This window comes from Crocodylus siamensis, chromosome 4 (genome assembly GCF_052110815.1).
Source record: "Crocodylus siamensis isolate JL-2025a chromosome 4, ASM5211081v1, whole genome shotgun sequence".
Taxonomy (NCBI): Eukaryota; Metazoa; Chordata; order Crocodylia; family Crocodylidae; genus Crocodylus; species Crocodylus siamensis.
The window spans coordinates 227,514,751-227,534,482 of record NC_143398.1 but is presented as its reverse complement, the minus strand read 5'-3'; the positions used below and the strand labels follow the sequence as shown (position 1 = coordinate 227,534,482).

The 19,732-nt window shown below is 42.9% G+C and overlaps 1 protein-coding gene across 1 annotated transcript in view; it reads right to left on the bottom strand.

Annotated features, from left to right (window-relative positions):
• Positions 1–19,732, bottom strand: part of LRP1B (LDL receptor related protein 1B) — a 1,602,836-nt gene that overhangs the window by 44,264 nt on the left and 1,538,840 nt on the right. The window contains exon 84 of the mRNA XM_090045827.1: positions 10,765–10,926. Within this exon, the coding sequence (XP_089901953.1) occupies positions 10,765–10,926 (162 nt within the window). The remainder of the gene's footprint in view (positions 1–10,764; positions 10,927–19,732) is intronic.

Genomic DNA, 19,732 nt, shown 5'->3' with positions numbered 1-19,732 from the left:
GGAATATTCTTTTTTTGCCAAAGGATAGAAGCAACTCACTTTGCAACAAACTTTTGTGAAAGATGTTCCTGAAAAGGAACAGGAAAGGGAAGATGTGTGGAAGGGAGGCTTTGGAATGGCATAGAATGGCTCAGTGATTTCCAGGATCTAAAAGTCTAGGGCAGGGGTGGGCAAAATGTGGGCCGGACGCAGCCTGCCAGGCCATTCTATCCAGTCTGCGGGGTTCCCAAAAATTTAGAAAAGTAATACTTATCTGCCCCAGGCCACTTGTCATATGGCCCTTAATGGCTTGCCAAAACTCAGTAATCAGCCCTCCACCCGAAATAATTTCCTGCCCCTGGTCTGGGGTGATCTTGTTCCTGTTTGCAAATAGCAAATAATACTCAAATAAACTGAGGGAAAAGTGATTCTGAACAGGTCTCAACTGATTTGTCAAACCAGCTGTTTTTAGAAGTGTTTGCCTTTTGTTTCAGATAAGAAATAGGTACAATGTGGAAAGATACTGCTTACAATTCTACCTTACAGCACACAAAATGAAATACGAGATGATTTTATCTGTTCCATCCTATATCTACTGCAAGGAAGAAGGCAAGAAGAGGAAAGGTGAGGGTACAGGTGTAGCCTAAAGGATAAGGCTAGTTGAAATATGTTGATCTTAAGTGCATGGAGTTAATGCACACCAAGCCATGAAATGCATAAATACATAAAAGACAGTCACTGTAAGAACTACAGGTTTGACTGAACATGACCAAAAAGCACTCAGACCTCATGGATTCATAGTTTCATAGTTTCTAGGGTCAGAAGGAACCCGAGTAGATCACCTATTCCGACCCCCTGCCATGGCAGGAAAGAGTACTGGGGTCAAACGACCCTAGCAAGGTGTTCATCTAGCCTCCTGTTAAAAACCCCCAGAGTAAGAGCCTGCACCACTTCTCTTGGAAGTTGGTTCCAGATCCTAGCTGCCCTGACCGTGAAATAGCGCCTCCTGATTCCAGCCTAAATCTACCCTCCGCCAGCTTGTGACCGTTATTCTTGGTCACTCCTGGTAGTGCTCGGGGGAACAGGGACTCCCCCAATGCCTGCTGGTCCCCTCTGATAAGAGGCCACTAGATCCCCCCTCAGCCTTCTCTTGTGGAGGCTGAACAGGTTCAGGTCCCATAGCCTCTTCTCATAGGGCTTGCCCTGCTGTCCCCTGATCATGCGAGTGGCCCTCCTCTGGACCCTCTCCATGCTGTCGACATCCCTCTTGAAGTGCGACGCCCAGAACTGGATGCAGTACTCCAACTGCGGCCTGACCAGTGCCGCATAGAAGGGGAGAATCACCTCCTTGGACCTGCTCAAGATGCATCTGTGGATGCATGACAAGGTACAGTTGGCCTTCCTGACTGCCTCCCCACACTGCTGGCCCATGTTCATCTTGGATTCAATGACTCCAAGATCCTTTTCCACCTCTGTGCTGACAAGAGGGTAGTTCCCCAACCTGTAGGTATGGTGCTGGTTGTTCTTCCCAAGGTGCATCACTTTGCACTTGTCTGTGTTGAATCCCATCCTATTTTCATCCGCCCACCCTTGTAGCCTGTCTAGGTCTGATTGTAGTCTGTTGCTTCCTTCCAGTGTGCCCACGTCCCCCCACATCTTAGTGTCATCAGCAAATTTGAACAGGGTGCTTTTTACCCCCTTGTCCAAGTCACTGATGAAGACGTTGAACAGTGCGGGCCCGAGGACCGAGCCCTGTGGAACCCCACTGCCCACGTCCTTCCAGGTTGAGAAGGACCCATCCACTACCACCCTATGGGTGCGGCCCACCAGACCCATTTGACTGTGTGGGTGTGGACACCGCAGTCCCCCAGTTTCTTAATGAGAACGGGGTGAGAGACAGTGTCGAAGGCCTTCTGGAAGTCCAGGAAGACTATGTCCAGTGCTACCCCTGCATCTAATGATCTGGTGATCTGATCGTAAAAGGCCACCAGGTTGGTCTGACAGGACCTCCCACTGATGAACCCATGTTGGTTGCCCCTAAGCATGCAGTCCCCTGCTGGCCCCTCCTGGATGTGTGCCAGAATAATTTTCTCAAACAGCTTGTCTAGGATTGAGGTAAGACTAACTGGCCTATAATTTCCCGGGTCCTCCTTCTTCCCCTTTTTGAAGATGGGGACCACGTTGGTCCTCTTCCTCAGGTACCTCACCAGAGCACCACGAGTGCTTGTAAAGTTGTGCCAGGGGACTTGCAATGACCTCGGCCAGTTCCTTTAGAACTCTAGGGTGGAGATCATCCGGGCTGGCTGACTTGAATACGTCCAACCCCTCCAGAAGCTCCCTATCTAAATGCTCGCTAACCCGTGGCCCAGGTGTGCCTCTCCCAGGTCCCGAGGGAGGCCCAGCAGGGAGGTGGCTGTTCTGGTCCTTACTTAGGAAGACGGAGACAAAAAAATCGTTAAACGTGTTACGACCAAATTTCCTACCGTGTCCTGCAGGGGCCCCACATTACCCGGAACCTTCTTTTTACCCCCTATGTATTTAAAAAAGGACTTCTTATTGTTCTTAATCTAGGAAGCTAGCCCTAATTCTTTTGAATATTTTTAATATTACCTTTTTCTTACTAAGTTCAAAAGTATTTAAAATAATCAGCTATTTCTCTGATATTTAAGAGAATGGATAAAATCTAAAGTAACCTCTGTATATATCCAGGTGTGACAGGGTGCCATCCTGGGGCCAGTCATAGTACTGGCCCACCTACGTGTCTAGGGCAGTCTGCCCTAATTCACCCACCAGGCTGTGATAGATTAAAACTGGATGTAAAAATGTGGTAGGCTGCCCATTTCATGTCCTGACGCCTAGGGTATAATACATTGCTCTGATCTTCCCTTTACTGTGTCCCATGCCTCCAAATGGCATCCAAAATCACTACCACTATTACTCCCCCAGCCCCATTGATGGGCTGAACTCAGTTTCTGGCCCAAACTCTGCCTCAGGCATCTGAAGACTTACCTTGGCCACATTCCTAATCACAGGTGCCTCAACACATGTCCCCTCACTGGGTTTCTTGCCCCTCATTAGGCTCTCTCTCTATTCCTGCTCTGGAGTCACTACTCTTCCCCTTCACTGGGGCTGCAGGGCCTTACAGCCCTTAGGCCTCAGGTGTCCATCAATGTGCCTGGACCTCATGCTCAGCCTATGGTCCACTCAGGCCTCTGGACTTAGCTCTCCTTCAGGCCTCCCACTAGGTCTCATTCATTCAGGCCTTGGGACCAAGGGCTGTTGGTTTTCTTGTCAGGGTGTGCTCCCAGAGCCTTTCCTCTCCATAGGGTCACCCACAAGGCAGCAGGGCTGAGGCTTTTTGGCACCCCATACTTGCCATTCACTACGGAGGCACTGGTGTGGCATTTCCTGAGGACTGCCCTGCCACCAGCAGCCCCACCACACCATCGTCCCTAGCAGGGTGTAGTTTTAGTTCAATCCCCAGGACGGTTGCAGATCTACCTGCCGTATTCTTTCTTCATCCTAGAGGCTCCTGGGTCTTCTTTCAGGGTACTCCCCTCTGGCACTCTACTGCAGCCTCCATCTCATGAACTGCACGCCTCCTCTGGCCCATCTCTCTTTGACCCTCTATTGGATGCCCCCCGTCCAGAGGATGAGCATCAGCCTCTCTCATAGCAGCCTTCATGCTGGCTGACCCCTATCCTCTTTTGGCTGTGACGTCACCCCCAAAGAGGGGATCTTCAGCCTCTTCTAGGCCCTGGCCCCACCTCCAGGCTATTTGCGATTCCAGCTAGCTCTCCACAGCCCTGGCCTGCCCCTCATGGTGGCCTCAATTTCCCTTTGGCCTTTAGGCCCTGGCCCCTTTGCACTGAACAGTTGAGGGTTCAGAATGTCATCTTGGGAGCCACTGACCTCCCTACCGCAGAGGGGTTCCCCGTGGGCACCACCATAAAGTCACCCCAAGACGTACTGGCCTACAGCCCCACAGATCTTGTATAAAGCCACCCTTCACTCAACTGGGCTCACCAGAGCCCCTGGGCTCACACCTGCCAGTTCAAATCAGGGGCTTGCCTAGCCCTTGTGTAGGCCCACAACTCTAAGCCCCTTTCACAAGGCTGGCCTTGCTCTTCCCTAGGCCCAAAGCCTTCTCCCTGGGGTTTGGGACTCTGCTGTATCCCTAAGAACCTCCTCCATCCCCATACTTCCTCCCCTGAATCTCCAGAATGTTCCTAGGAGCAGATCTCAAGCTGATGTTACTTCAATGGCATCCCTCCAACAACTGTTCAGCTTTGCCCCTCAGGACCTGCTCTTATGCTGAGGCTGTGCAGCCATGTTCCAATCAGGTAGCCTGCTGGATGTCATGTGACCACCTGATGGGCTCTGCTGTCACCTGCAGCCTGCCTCACAGTCTGCTTAGGCTGTTAAAGTGGCAAGCACCCACAGGTGCACCACCACACCAGTATTCTAAAATAGCATATCTTTTCGTAACATACGCAGAATAATATGAATCTTGAATTGCAGCAATGTGAGTTTCCCTAGAATTCTGCTTAAGATAATAAACACCCCCCCTTCCTTTCTTCCTTTGCAGATACCAGGTTTTAAGACCAAACCAGGAAAATTAATCTTAAGCTGTGAGCAATAATATACAGAATTTTTAAGTTGTGCAATTATGTTGAAGATAGTGTATCACATATCCTGCGTTCAGTTTTTTTTGGAAATTCAGTTTAGTTAAGTGTGCTACACTGATGAATATGCCAGTATTCCTTCTCTTAGACAAGCCTTAATAGCTTCCAAAAGAGCAGCTTCTGGGATGCACTAGTATTGAAAAAAAATCTTCATATTTATAGAAATATTTTCAAGTGAGGCTCTTGTAGCAAAAACGTATTAAATCTCCTTTGTTTGTCTATAAAATTTAAACCTTCCAGAGCATAATAGTACCCCATACTGTAGAAAAAAATAAGTTATCAGAACAAGCAAGGTATAATATAGCAAGTAGACTGAATACTCCTGTCAGAAAATATATTAATTCATTTTATAATTTGAATGAATGGGCAACACATTTATCTCTTTGCCATGTATCTTTCTCTGTATATTAATTCATTTCATCCACTTTACCATGCCAAGGCAGAAATGTGATTTATAAGGCAACTGATCTTAGTTCTAATGAAGCTATAGTAATCTATCTAACATGCATAAAAAGTGTCTCATAATACATCTTTTAAAAATTGTATGTATGTGTGCATATATATTTTAAATGATTATTGAGAAACCTGTGAGATTTATATCAAACAGATATTAGCCATTACACAGCATTATCAAAATATCAGAAGTTTCCTTTAAAAACAGAGGATTTAAACAAACAAACCCTAATTTTATTGTATTTAATTTAATGAATTTAAGCTTCTCTGAATCGTGGCATTTTTCCAAACAGTGTCAGCAGACAATCCAAATCTGATAATAAACACACTGTTTAAAAAGTACCCCTAAATTTACATTTAAATTAATTCCTTAAAAAAATGATGTTTGCAGAAGCATTCAACTAGAAACAATTTGTCTGGTTTTGGATAAGCCTCAAGTAAATATTTTTTTCTTAATCTGTATGTCTGTCTGTGCATGATTTATGTACTATATTGTTTTCAAATACCCAATCGTGTTTGCAGATAGTTATTTGTGGATCCATGCAGTTTGTTTAATACCAAGTGGGACAGAATCACAATTACTCCTGTTTTTCCATTCAAGGGCTTGAATTTATTTCATAGTCTCCCAACTGGAAATATATTCAGTTTATTTCAAAACAAATCCCATTTAAGATATACACTAACCTTTTCCTTGTTTGACAGACCTTTCACTATTAAACTAAACTGTTTCAGTATCTGGTAGAGTTTTATGCCAGCTTTTGCATATCTAATTTTCCTCAACATTACTTAAATCCCACTACCTTTATCTACCTCCTTGTTTAGGCAACAAGGAGCAAATGAATATGTTAACAATGAATGCCATCAAAATATTTTTTTTAAAACTATAACACATCTATTTATTACATAGAGTATTTTATGAAAGTCTTAGTAGACTGAAGGAAAAAAAACTACTGTCATTTTAAGAGATTATGTTTCTCTCAAGTCTATATTTCTGCAACTGATAGTAAAATACATTGTTGTCATGCTTTTTAAAGTTTTGAAAGTTTTATCCTTGATTAAGCATTTGAATCAATCTTTCAGGACATGTACTTTCAAAGGGAAATGCACATCTGTTTTTGGAGCACTACACAATTTACAACTTAGAGCCCCGTATTTCCACCAACAATAATGATTTCTCCTGGTAAGACAAACTTTAAAAAAGGCAGAGGTAGGCCATATTCTCTTCCTAGTGTTGATGTAATCACCAGGGATCCTGGATTCCCCTGAGAAAAAAATGTATAAATTCTCTGACAACCCCCTCAAAATCTGTGATTAAAATGAAAGGCCCATCACTCCCCCCACCCCCAGCCTCCCACAGCTCTGCTGGTGCCCCTTACTCTCCCCCCAGCCCCCCCAACCCTGCTGATGCCCTTCACCCCCCACCCACAGCCGCCTGCTCTCTCCAGCCCTGCAAGAAGCAGCCCATAGCTGCAGGGGACATGGGGCCAGGGACCCGAGTCCACACCCCCCTAACTCCAACAGGAGGCAGTGGCTGCTGCAGGAGGGCTGGCTTCCCACTGCTGCATGCATTCCTGGGGGGAGCAGGGGGACCCATGCCTCCCCCATCTCTGTGTGTGCAGGCTTGGGCTGTCCTCCCCTGGGGCCTCCACATCCCAGCAAGTATGACCTGGCACTGCAGGGACCAGTGGGGTCATGTGGGGAAGCTCATTGCTGCTGTGAGCTCCATGTTGCCCTGGCAACACTTTCCCCGCCTACAAGGCAACAGTGATGGGCACAACCCTGGGCCACTGCCCCAGCTGCTTCTGTTTGTACAGGGGATGCCAGGGCCGCGCAGAGCTCACAGCAGCAAGCAGCCTCCCTGCACAGCCCCACTGTGCCCTGCAGCACCTGGTCACGCCTGCTGGGCTGTGGAGCTCCCAGGAGAGAGCTCCCAACCCATGCACAGATCTGGGGGGCATAGGTCTCTCCCACCTCCCTGGGAGCGTGCATAATGACAGGGAGCTGGCCCCACCTCAATGCACCCTGGATGAGCCCCCTGGATGAGCCCTGTCCTGCTCCCTGCTGGGGCCCTGCAGCTGCACATTGGGGCCCCAAGCCCCACTCACTGCCCTGCTTGGCAGCAGCCCCAGCCCCAGCCCTGTCCAACTCCCCTTTCTGTACCTACAGGAGACTCAATCCTCCCCCCTGCCCACTTACCTAAGGGAGCTGTTCTCCAGACTGCCTGGCAGCCATGTGCCTGACTGCCCTCCTCCTGCTCCTTCCCAGCCCCTTGCAGGCTGGAGCTCCGCCAGCCTGTAGAGTTCTCTTCACAAACTACAAAATCTGTGGGTTTCTCCATTAGAATGAGAAATCCATGTTTTCCATGGGTAAAGGGGAAAATCTGCATTTTGCTCCATTTGTCCATGGAGATGGTAAATCTGTAACCCCAGTAATCACTATAACATTAATTTTACTGTTCCAGTGCTTTTTAAACCCCCCAAATTATTCAGAAAAGCAGGAAATCCTGTTTTTCAGTTGACTTTCCAAGATGCCCACTACTGCCTCACAGGAGCTTCCTCTTTATAGGTAATGGTAGTGGTTATGGCCGAAATATTTTTTTAGAAAGAAAGACTTTTTTGTCAACTATTACAAAATATTTTGAGGGCTTTCTGAAATACTACTTTCCCTTTGCAATTATTTCTGAGATAATTCAATTCTAGATATCTTTAATAATGTAAGAGAGATGGGGCTTGATTAACATGTAAAGAAGATAAATTTACAGAATTATTGTTTAGACGGGAAGTGTAATCCAATATTAAAGACAGTGGAGAGAACTATATCATAGTATTGATGATGAGAATTTTTTAAAATAGGTTTATGTATAGAGAGATTTTGGCCATGTCAACAAAAAGAAATACAAAGATTTTTTCATAAATTGTTTGGAAGACATAAGGATTTGGATTCAATATTGAAATAAAAGAATATGAAAAAAATATGTGTACAAGTGACAGGGAAGATGGGATACAATAAGGATACAAAAGAGAAGGAATGAGAAAAAGAAGAGGTTTTAAAATAAAAGCAGACTTCAGAATTTTAGTTGTTTTAAGCTTGGTAAATCTGAGCCATGGAAGAGAAAATATCAGGGAGAATTTTAAAAGTACAGCCGAACAGAAGAAGGCTTTTGTCTCATTGGAAAAATAGATGGGAGGTGAGGTATGGTGCTCAATGACATTACTTAGAAGGACTGCAGAGAGAAGAGGAGTAAGAAGATAAGAAGTACCATAGTGAATCACAAAAATGGTCAATCTAACCCAGTATCCTGTATCTAAGAGCCCTGTTACATTTGACGCTGTGGGTGCATCTACAGAAGATGCTTAACTTTGCATTAGCTTACTGTGAAGTAACCGTGTGCATCTACATGTGCACACACTTACTTTGGTACTCCCTAATACCAAGTAAATTTCCTAACTGCAAATGCAAGTAGCAATTTTACTTGGCATTAGTAACAGTGCTGTCATGCTCATGTAGACACCTGACTGGCAGAAAAATCTGTTCCTAGTCAGCCATCCACCAGGGGGATCTCCAAGCCCCTTGTTCCCCAATCATGATCATGATTGGAGAGTGGGGGCTGGGAGATCCCTGTGTCCCTAAGTGGGGAGATCCTTATCTCCAAGCCCCCGCTCCATCATTACAACTGGGGAGCAGGGGACTCAGAGACCCTTATTTCCCAGCCCTAGCCTACAGTCATGGGGCTTGGGCTGCAAGACCCTTATCTCCCAACCCGAGCTCCATGGTCATGGGGCTCAGGCTGGGAGATAAAGGTCTCTCAGCCAGTGCCCTGTGAGCACAGAGCTTGGGCTGGGAGACACGCATCTACCAGCAGTAGCCCTGTGACTGTGAATCTCAGTCTGGGAGATCAGCATCACCCAGCAGAGGGGCAGTGAGCAGAGATCTGGGATGGTGGGGAGTGCGGAGAAGCAGTGGATCCAAACTGGGGGTGGGCGGAATCAGAAATAAACCTGCCCTGGAGTGACATTACTTTGAGTCACATAATGTGTGAGTAAAACTAGTTTCAGGTGTTAATGCCAGAATAATCCAGGTATTAAGAGCTTCTGGAGCTGCCCATAATTATCATATAATAAGGCCCTGACAGTGGCAGTGATAGATGCTTTAGACAGAGAGCATTAAATAGGATATATCTAGAATTATCTATCCCCTGTTCATTAACCATCCCTGGCATCCACCATCATTGGTTTAGAGATGCCACATCACTAACTGCTCTGCTTAATAACTATTAATTGATCTCTCAACCATGAACTTATCTAGCCCCTTTTTGAATCTGGATATGCTATCTGGCTCTACAGGTTTTGTGGTCATGAGAACCACAGGTGGACTACATGCCGGGTGAAAGAAAGATTGGGACACAAAGAGCATCCTGAATCCCTGCATGGAGTGGAAGGGGAAGGGGAAGGAGAAATGTCAGGAATTACCACAAGGCATGCTCACTGAGAGATAAAAAAAGACCTAAAACAGGAAAGAAGCAAGTAAGGTAATAGACAGCAGGATGTCACTGAGGGATAGTAGTAAAAAATGGAATACAGATCATGAGACTTAGCCAAAAGGAGATAATTAACAGAGACAATGAGTACAATTTAATTAGATTGTTGAAAGCAGCAATCATTTAGGAGAAAATTCAGAATGGAGTCAGTGAAGAAGTCAAGACAAAAGTTGCAGATACTTTAATTAATGAGTTAGAAATGATGTGAAAAAGAAAGTCAGGACAGTAATGGAGAAATAGGTTAGCCTATTCATAGAGGATAAAGGATAACATAAACCATGCTTTCTCCTCTTAAAAACAACTCTTTCTCAGTTTCATTAATATCACATCTGAAATATATGGGAACCGATTTAGAAAATATTAGTGATTTTATCATCTTGTTTGAAATGGTAAAAGAAGTTGTTTTACTGTACAATGCCATTCTAGATATTAGCGATGGACAGATTCACTCACAGAAGTTTAGGGCTGGAAGGGACCTCGTGAGATCATTGGGCCCAGCTCCTCCTGCTCTGGGCAGGAAAGACTGCTAGGAACAAATAACCTCAGCAAGGTGTACGTCTAGTCTTCTTGTGTATATTTATACATTAGTATATTAGTAGCATTAGTGATATGTAAACTATATGCAGGAGTAAAGCCTTCTACACTTTAATTATGAATACAGGCACTACTGAAACTGTTGCCTCCTAGGAAATTTTTATAAATATAAAATAGATGTTTGTTTTTTTAGATGAATACCCCATAACAGAAATTCTCATCATTATTATCCAGCACTGGAAAATGTCAAACCTATTAATTAATGCTGTTTATTGTATTCACTAAGAACACTTGGTGAACTGCAGACTGTGCCAGCATACAAGGTCTCAAACCTCACTCTTGACTTAAAAAAACTTTTCTATACCAATGCTCCTGGCAATTGTACAGCTGTTTTGGCATCATTAAGCATCAGCTGAATCTACAAAATTAGTTTTACTTGTGATTATACGAACTTTTTAACATGTGATTAAAATGGGGCAAAGCAGAAAAAACCCACAGGCACAAGCTCACATTGCATTTCCATTTGGTGAGCCTTTCAACATGCTACAGAGTTCCCTGACGTGCTGTATTACTTACAATATTGACATCTGTCTCCAGTGTACTCAGGCAGGCAGTGACAATAGGGCTGATTTCCAGCAGTAAAACTGCAGGTTCCTCCATTTTGACAAAAATGATCACAAACTGTCTGATTGCAGTTTGGTCCAGTGAAACCCAGCGCACAGCTGCAGGTTGGTCTCCCTATTTCAAACACAGAAAACTATTTTATGATAAAAATAAATAAAATTAGAACATAACATTCATTTCTGATAGCAGTACAAAAGTTGTATTTCATAGTTGCCAAAGAACAAGTGGTGATGATATACTGAACATTCAACTGTTGTGAAATTTACTCTCTTTTTGTGAAACTTATAAATATTGGATCACAACCGCCCCCCCGCCAAAAAAGTTATCTTGTGAGGCATATTACAGTAACATGCCAAATGACATAGTATTTTTTTTTGATCACTCAAAAACATACGCATGATGCTGCTTTGTTACCTTTACCTCTACTATCTTACCCACATTATTCTATATCCTATTACTCATTTCGTACATAATCTCAGCCTGACAACACTTTGTTACCTTTTACCCTTTCATTAAACTCTCTTTCATTTCTCATCACTTTTCCTCAACAAAAAACTTTCGAAACTTTTTTGAAAACAACTGTGTAGATCCAGAACTTGTTTTCCATCATCTTATCTTTTAAGCCTCTCTTCTGAGCTCTTTAATCTTTAGACCACATCGATTGTTTTGATTTGCCATCTAAGCCCCTATTATCTCCCATAATCATTCTTTTTTCCTTACAAGTCACTTTTTTTCTCCTTTTCCCTCCACATACAGTCAGGCTGTTGTTTACCATATCCATCACTCCACCACATTTTTCACTATGTGATCTCCTTTATTTTTAAACTCCTCAAATCAGGGGTGGGCAGGCCATTATATCCATCCCACGGGGCCCCTAAACATTTTAGAAAATTAATATTAATCTGCCCCTGGCTGCCTGTCATGTGGGCCTCGATGGCTTGCCAAAACTTAGTAAGTGGCCCTCCACCCCAAATAATTGCCTGCCCCTGCCTTAAATGATCTCTTTCTAGTGCACACAGTTCTAACCCTATTTTCCTTGATCTCCTCAAAACCAGCTTTCACCACCTCTTGCCTCTGAAACAGCACTCATTTCACTATAGTCATTATAGTGACTTCTCTTAATTGTCCTTGATTTTCCTGGTGCATCAGGTCAATCACCACTTTTACTGTTTTTTTTTTCACAGACTCATAGAAGATTAGGGTTCAAAGGGACTTCAGGAGGTCACTTAGTCCAACCCCCCTGCTCAAAGCAGGACAATCCCCAACTAGATCATTCCTGCAAAAGCTTTGTCAAGTCATGTCTTAAAAACCTCCAGTGATGGAGACTGCACCACCTCTCTAGGTAACCTGTTCCAGTGCTTCACCACCCTCCTAGTGAGAAAGTTTTTTCCCCAATATCCAACCTAAACCTAATCCAGCCTTCATGAGCAGAGAGAGATAGTTAGCTTTGTTCACCTGAAGTCAGGAAGAAGGTAGGACAGGGTGGTACATTATAAGCCAGTGGAGTTCAACCTTTTGGTCCCATGAGTGATTTGGGGTTGGGCCACAGGCTGGATCCAACTCCATGCACCAGGATGCCTCCAGACTAAACCACCCCATGTTCTGGATTCAGGGCCCTGGGACCCTGCACCTCCCCTGCTTAGCCCTGCCTGCTGGGATCAAGGCTCTGGAACCCCATACCAGTTCTGCTTGGCCCTGCACACTAGGATCTTGGCCCTGGAGCCCTGCACTGCCTCCTCTTGGTCCCACATGTCACCAGAACTCCACCTCTACCTCGTCCTGTGCACTGGTATCACGCTTTCAAGATATTCATCTAGGTCCATGCGCTGGGATCAGGTCCTGCCCCACTCTCTGCACTGCATGTAGTGTGCAGGGCCATGTCCCACAAGGCTTCCCACAGACCCACAAGGAGCTCCATGGACTGGGTGATACAACTCTGGGGGCCAGATCTAACCATTGTTAGAAATTAACTTATTTAGAGAGGCATAAGCTTTCATAAGTACCCTTGAGGTTTTTTTTTTTGTTTTTTTTTTACAAGAACACTTTATTATTCTTCTCTACATTTATGATTGCTACTTGAACATCAAGTTTTGATACGTCTTTCCTCCTTATTCCTTTCCTCTCTCTTCTGATGTTCCTCCATGGTCTAAATGTAGATCTCCACTTTTTTTTTTTTTAATTCACTTATCCTCATTCAAACCATCAGCATTTCTTATCACTGTGGTGCTAACGGGTCTCAAATGTACATGTACACATAAGACCTTTCCTTGTTTTGCCATGTTGTCATATCAATGTCCTAGCACTTCAGTTAATAAAAACATGAATCTTTATTTTTTCCTCTGATCTATCCAGGTTATATACCATATCCATCATTATCCTAGTGCCTCACCATGATTTCTTCCATGAAAGAGAAATGGCTAATTTTGTCTTTAAACTTCTAAGGAAGAAGATAGGACTATACCTTTCCTGCCTCCTCTCCTATTACAGCTAATACATCCAAGCCTTTCCTTCTTCTCTTTCTCTTCCTTTTCCATATTATCTATGGACTGGTAAACTAAAATATTTTCCATATTTTTTCTAAAGTCAATTCAAGTAAAAATTTTTTTAATGAATTCTGCAGGAATAAAATCACCAATTTAAAATAACTCTAAGAAGTCTGTTTATTTTTAAAAGGTATATAACTGTTATGACTGTTGCTTTAATAGTTATGGCTCAAAGGATATCTCAGCTTAGGTCACTGGGAACGATTGTGTAGTCAACAGTTATTCATTTGAATGAATTTTTCACATTTGATGCTGCTTTATTTACTCAAATCTTAGTGACCTAAGCTGAGAGTTTCAAAGCTGCTATGAGATTTGGACATCTACTTGGCACTAATTTTAACAGAGAATCCCAAGGCTAAATGCCTCAGATAACACTGAAACATAAGCAGTATTGACAAAGTTGTGTTAACTTTTAATGCAAACTTCGTATGCTTCGAACCATAACTATTAATGTGACATTAGTAAATATACCGTTTTATGTTCTATTTGGCTTACATTTTTAAGAGCATTGCTTATGCCTTTTAATAGGTCAAGGAATCCCTCCCCACTCCCCCCTACCACCAGCCCTGCCTTATGATTCTTTATGATATTCTTTATGGAAGTAAAGGATAAAGCAGCTTCACATCCAATGCAGCCCGAAGCACAGGGAAGTAGGTAAAAACCTGATCGCTTCTCAAGTGTCAGTGAACTTTCCTGAACAGAAGAAAAACTGGTTTGCCCACCCAATCAGACTAGCTACCTTGAAGTCCTTCAGTTTGTCATCCACTAAAAAGCCCTGGCTTTGTGGAAAATTTTTGTAATTCAAAGATGCCAATTATCACCTCTCAGGCAGAGCTCCATTACTTTTGGTGTCACAGCCAGAGACCAATATGCAACTTTATTGCACTGGAGATATTTCTAGGAACACACACGCAATCCTAATCTGCATCCCTCTGCCCCCCATCATAGCCCCGCAGTGCCCCTTACTCCTGACCTACAGCCAGTACCCCACTGCTCAGCCCTGCCTTATGATCCTGATAGGTCACCCCTGCTTCGCCAGCAAAGCAAAGCAAGATCTCAAACTCAGCTCCCAATTAGGCATGCGCCGCACTAGGTACTCTGCAAACTGTAGTTCTAACTAGCAGCGCCCATGTGGAAAACAAACCGGGGAGGAAATCCCAGATATTTGGCTTGCATTTAATAAACCCGCCTGAACGCAGCACAGGGATGGGGCTGGCCACAGCCCCTCTACCCTCACCTTCCCCCCAGGCAGCATCTCCTGCCTGCTCAGCCCCCACGAGCACAGGCACCACCTCCTGTGCTGCCCTCAGAGGCAACCCCCACCCCTCCTGCCCTGCAGCAGCCCCTGCCTCTGCCCCCTGTGGGAGCAAGGGGAGGGAGAGAGGGATGAGCAGAAGCCAAAAAAGAAAAATAACAGAGGCACCCAGTGGCCAAAGGCCTCAACTACAGAAATAGCGCAGAGCCCCCTGGTAGCAAAAGACAGTAATTATAAGTCTTTGAGTCGATTAGTGTTTGAATGACGCAAATCCATATAGATAGGGCAACGTAAGCAGGAACTGCTGCAAAATAAAACATGTCCCACCAGTGTTAGTTTAATGCACTGAAAAGATTTTTAGAGCAGGGGGAAATCCTGATCGTGCAAACACAAACGCAGCTGTGTCGGCATAATCAGGAAATCTTGTGTCATTTACAAACGCCCCTAAACACCATATATTTGTTGACATAGACACCTTTTTGGGGAAATGACTCACTGATGTATTTCTGGATTTGGATTTCTGCCACTGATTTGAATGTTTTCAGAAAATCATTAAGTAGAATCACTGGTTATGTCATGCACTTTTTAAAAAAAGTAATTAAAAATAGTTAAAACTTGAAATTAGTCTTTTGTGTCAAAATCAATGGGGTTTTTTAAAATGATAGGCAATCTATATTTTGCCTGTTTGTAGGAGAATTTGATTCTATTCTGTGCAAAAGTAGGTTTATAAATATACCAAATGGTTGCTGCTAACATGCAGATGTCTATCCATGATGCTACAGGTGTATAATTACTGACATTTTAGTGACAACTGAATGGCAGGCAAACTCGGACAGAACTGAAGTTATTTGCCCATAATCATGCAGTTGATCTGTTTCTGAAACAGGACAAAAACCTGTCCCCTGACTTGTAGTCTCAGTCTCTAACTATTAGCAGAAAATATTTTAATTTTTATTCATTGTAATAAGGGTGTAGCTTTCTGGATTACCGATGATCTCAAGTTTGTATCAATTTCTGCCACATGATGTCAGCTACTGTAATACCTTATTTGAAAAATATAGTAAGGAAGTCTTTTTTATAACTGTAGCTGTCTTTAATGCAACGTATTTTGTAAATTAAAAAAGTATTGATATGATCTTTTTACTCTAACTTCTATACATCTTTGTCATTTTTTTCTGTTCTTCTGTCCTTACGATTTGTAAAATTTACTGCACAGGGACACTACCTCATTCCTTCCACCCTTCCCCTAACTCCTCCTTGACACATTGACCAGCTTAATCTAAATAATGTAAATTGCACCCAGATACTAGAGTAAAGGGTGGCTTATAAATACTTGTTAAAGTAGGAACTAAAGTGCCCTCTTCATGTTACAGGTGTTGCATAATTAACTGGTTAATAGCACAATTACCTTGAGACCAGCTACACATGCAAACTACCTATTACACCATTAAAAGTTCCAATCAGCCATAAAGTTAGACCTAAAAAATGTGTACTAATTTTATAGCTGGTTGCTTTCCAGCTTTAATGTGCACATGTAGCAGGGTGTGGCAACTGTGTCTTCCAGCCCTGGGGTGCATTGGGCACCACTACATCTGGGAGCCCCTTAGGTCAGGATCCCCTGCACTGGCAATACAGCACAATGGGATCTAATGTACAATCCCACAATTGCACCTTCTGCCATGCATGTGGGGCATGGCAGGAGGCACAATTGTGTGGAACATACATTAAATCCCATTGTGACTTTATCTGCATGTGTAGAGGGGCCCTTACTATTGTAATTATTGTGTTTTAAAAGGAAAACAATGTTTATCCTTAATAACTGAAAAGTTATATTTTGCACAATGTATTTGGAAACCTATAGTCCCTGGGTCCATCTACACATGCAATTAACACGTAACAATAAACTTGGGCACAGTTTGCACTAGAGTTTATTGCTCCTGGGTGGAGAGTATACATGTGCATCCAGGGCCACAAAATATTCAGCCAGGATAGAGCAGCTGTGGTTGGCAGAGGGTTGGGGAGTCAGGTGCCAGCCTGGGGCTGCTCTGCCCTAGTTATTCAAGCAGAGGGGCTGGCTGGGGCATGAGGACACTACAGTGCAGGGCTAGCTGGCAGGCAACCCCCATATTGCAGCACCCTCATGCCCCTGCCAGCCCTGGTTACCATCTTATGTGTTTTAGCACACATAACCACTCCACTGCAGGACAGTACTTGTCCCAGAGAAGTCCTATCCTATATCAGAGTCTCTACCCTATATCAGAGTTAATTAGTTTTTTGCACACTAATACAGGCACACATGTAGACAGTGATGCTTTACAGTAGGGCTAGTTAGTCAGCCCTCCAGTGAAGTGCACATGTAGATGTTCATCCTGAGACCTAGCTCTGTTATGTTATGTCATTCTTGTAATAATTAAATGTGAAAAGATTAAAGCACAGAGAATCCTGGATGTTTTCATGACAGTTTTCATGTTTTGTTTAGTATATTTTTTGGCTGCACAAACTACATTTTGTGTTGATTTTGTAAAAAAAATCAAAACAAAAAAAACCCCCAAACCCCCACATTTGGGGTAGGTGGAACAGAGATAATTCTGGAGGCACTTCTGGTTGTCACTTGGTAACGGATTTGGAACAAAATACTGAGAAAATTAAGCATGTGGAGCTCAGACAAACTGAAACTTTCTCTGTTCTTGGAATGATAATGAATCTGTAATTGTGCAGGGTTGAAATAAAAATCTTAAAATATTGTTTGCATAGAGATTTTAGTTGTTCCTAGTTTATAGGTATATACTGCTATATAAAAGCAAATAAGATGTCTGGTTTGTTTGCAAAATGCATGTGAAAACACGTCAGGACTCTGTTCCTTCACTATCTAGAAGATTGCTTTTTCAGAATTTAGACATGGTAGATAGGTACATATGAAAAGAGGAAAGATGAAAGAATAATCTAAGAGTAGACTTTTAAATGTGCTGTCTCAGACTATGGGAACAGCTAGAATAAATAAAAATATTCAGTATTCAATATTGTGTTGTATGGAATAAGGCTTCCTGTAATGAAAGGACTGAAAATACTGTGCTGTGTTTTAAGAGCTATATATGTTTAAGAGCTGTCTTTGTACATAGTGGCCATGTCCAGATGAGTGCAGATGTTTGGTTCCCCAGGGACAAATAGCAGCAGCACACCTTGCACCACAGCTACTTGCGCCCAGGGAACGCCCGTGCCATGTGCACTTTGGGGTGTGGCAAGTTAACCCGGGGCGGTAGGGGAGGCTAGTGCTGTAGCTGTGGCAATCCTGCTGGGCGGAGCTTGACTGGCAGCTGGAGTATGACTCCATTTTTCAGCTGCATGTGGTGCCCATGTTTGTGCTGCTCTGGGGGTTTTTTCCTGCTTTTTGACCCCTGGATATGATTTTTTCTACAACAAAAAACCATGGGAAAAAAATAGAGCAGCACACACACTGGCAGTGCACCCTTGCAGCATGGAGAACATCTGACTGTGAGGCATGCGGTGCTGCGGACGTGTTTACGGTGCTACATGCTGCACAGCTGCACTCATCTAGACATACCCAGTCTTTACTCAAAGACAGGTAATATTGATGGATAAAAAAATCAGTAATTTATGGGTCCTCAATAATTCATAAGGATGAAGAGTCCTGCTTAAGTTTACCAAGCCACCAGCACAGGAGAAAGGTATTAGCGGACTAATTTTTAGAATACACAGCAGCCTGAGACTCCAGCTATACTTCAACTCAGACCCCCGATTCCACAAACCCTGTGTGGCCACAGGTAATGGTTTAGTCAGCTTTATTAGTTCAGTGCCAGACAGACATTATCCCATTTTGGAGCTTCACTCTCTGGGGAAGATTGCTATTCTTTGTACCAAATTAGCAGGGCAAAGGGGCCCTTTATTGAGGGCTGAAGATGTGTCTTGTGAACCTAGAAGTTATATTCATTGCTTTGAAAAGGCAGATCATGGAGCAAGTCTGAGTCTATTTGACCTATACTTTAGATAACATTTTTAACATTTTCGGAAACAGCTTGAAATACTTTATCGATTGTTCTTTACCTGTGGCAGAAAAACATGCCAATGTGATTTTCTGTTTATTTCTGACTGACTAACCATATATTATGATTGCTGCAAACATACTAGAAATACAGGTTTATCTGATGTTATTAATTACCTTAAACTTTTTAATGTTTTTAACAAATTCAATTATTGCTGTATTATTTTCTTTCCTATTTTGATGTGTATTTTTCTTATATTTTTACTGGGTTTTTTTTAGAGTTCCTATTAATTTGGTTTGCTGGAGAATGTTCATTACTATATCAAAACTTTTAATTACATGTCTCAGATGTGTGCTTTTAATTAACTGATGACATTTTCTTTTGTTCAATTATTGTAGTTCAATACAACTGTCATAAACTTATAAATTTTAATTAAAGCTGCCCCAAACTCTAGTTATATAATGTCCACATAGGAATTTGCCAAAAGGCTTAACTGTAAGTAAACCAACAATGAATAAATCCATGAATTGCCACTGGGATTTGTTTAACAAATTAACATTTGTGTGCAGATAATGAGGTTCTACAACTTATAATACCCAGCAAAAATTTAATAAAATCATGTTTAAAAAATGAATAATACACTGCAATTTACTTAATTGGTTATCACATTAGTATTATTTGGTAGTAAAAGGAAACACAATTTATATGCAAACTTTTATTGGAAATTTATTTTCATGTGCAGACACACTTTATCATGATATCAGATTATTGAGGAGAATTTTTTTTTTCCCTTGATATATTTGCTTATGTGAACCTACATCCAAAAAAGGCCCAAATGAAACAGTTTTATTTCTAGGAAGTAGATCCTTACAGCCTGCTGCTTAACGGTATAGTGTGGCACCCCCAGTTGGCACTGTATGTTCCCGCTCTGTGGTCTGGATCCCCAACTTGCCTGCCATGACTTGATGGAACTGTGCAGAAGAGGGGGTTCAGAGGTGTTCCTTCCCCCCAGACCCAGAGATAAGGTTACTCACAGGGTCACCATGGTTTTTTGCAGGGCTCCACCTCCCCTATACCCCATCCACTAGCCAGCTGGTGATCTTCATGCCATCTCCCTGACT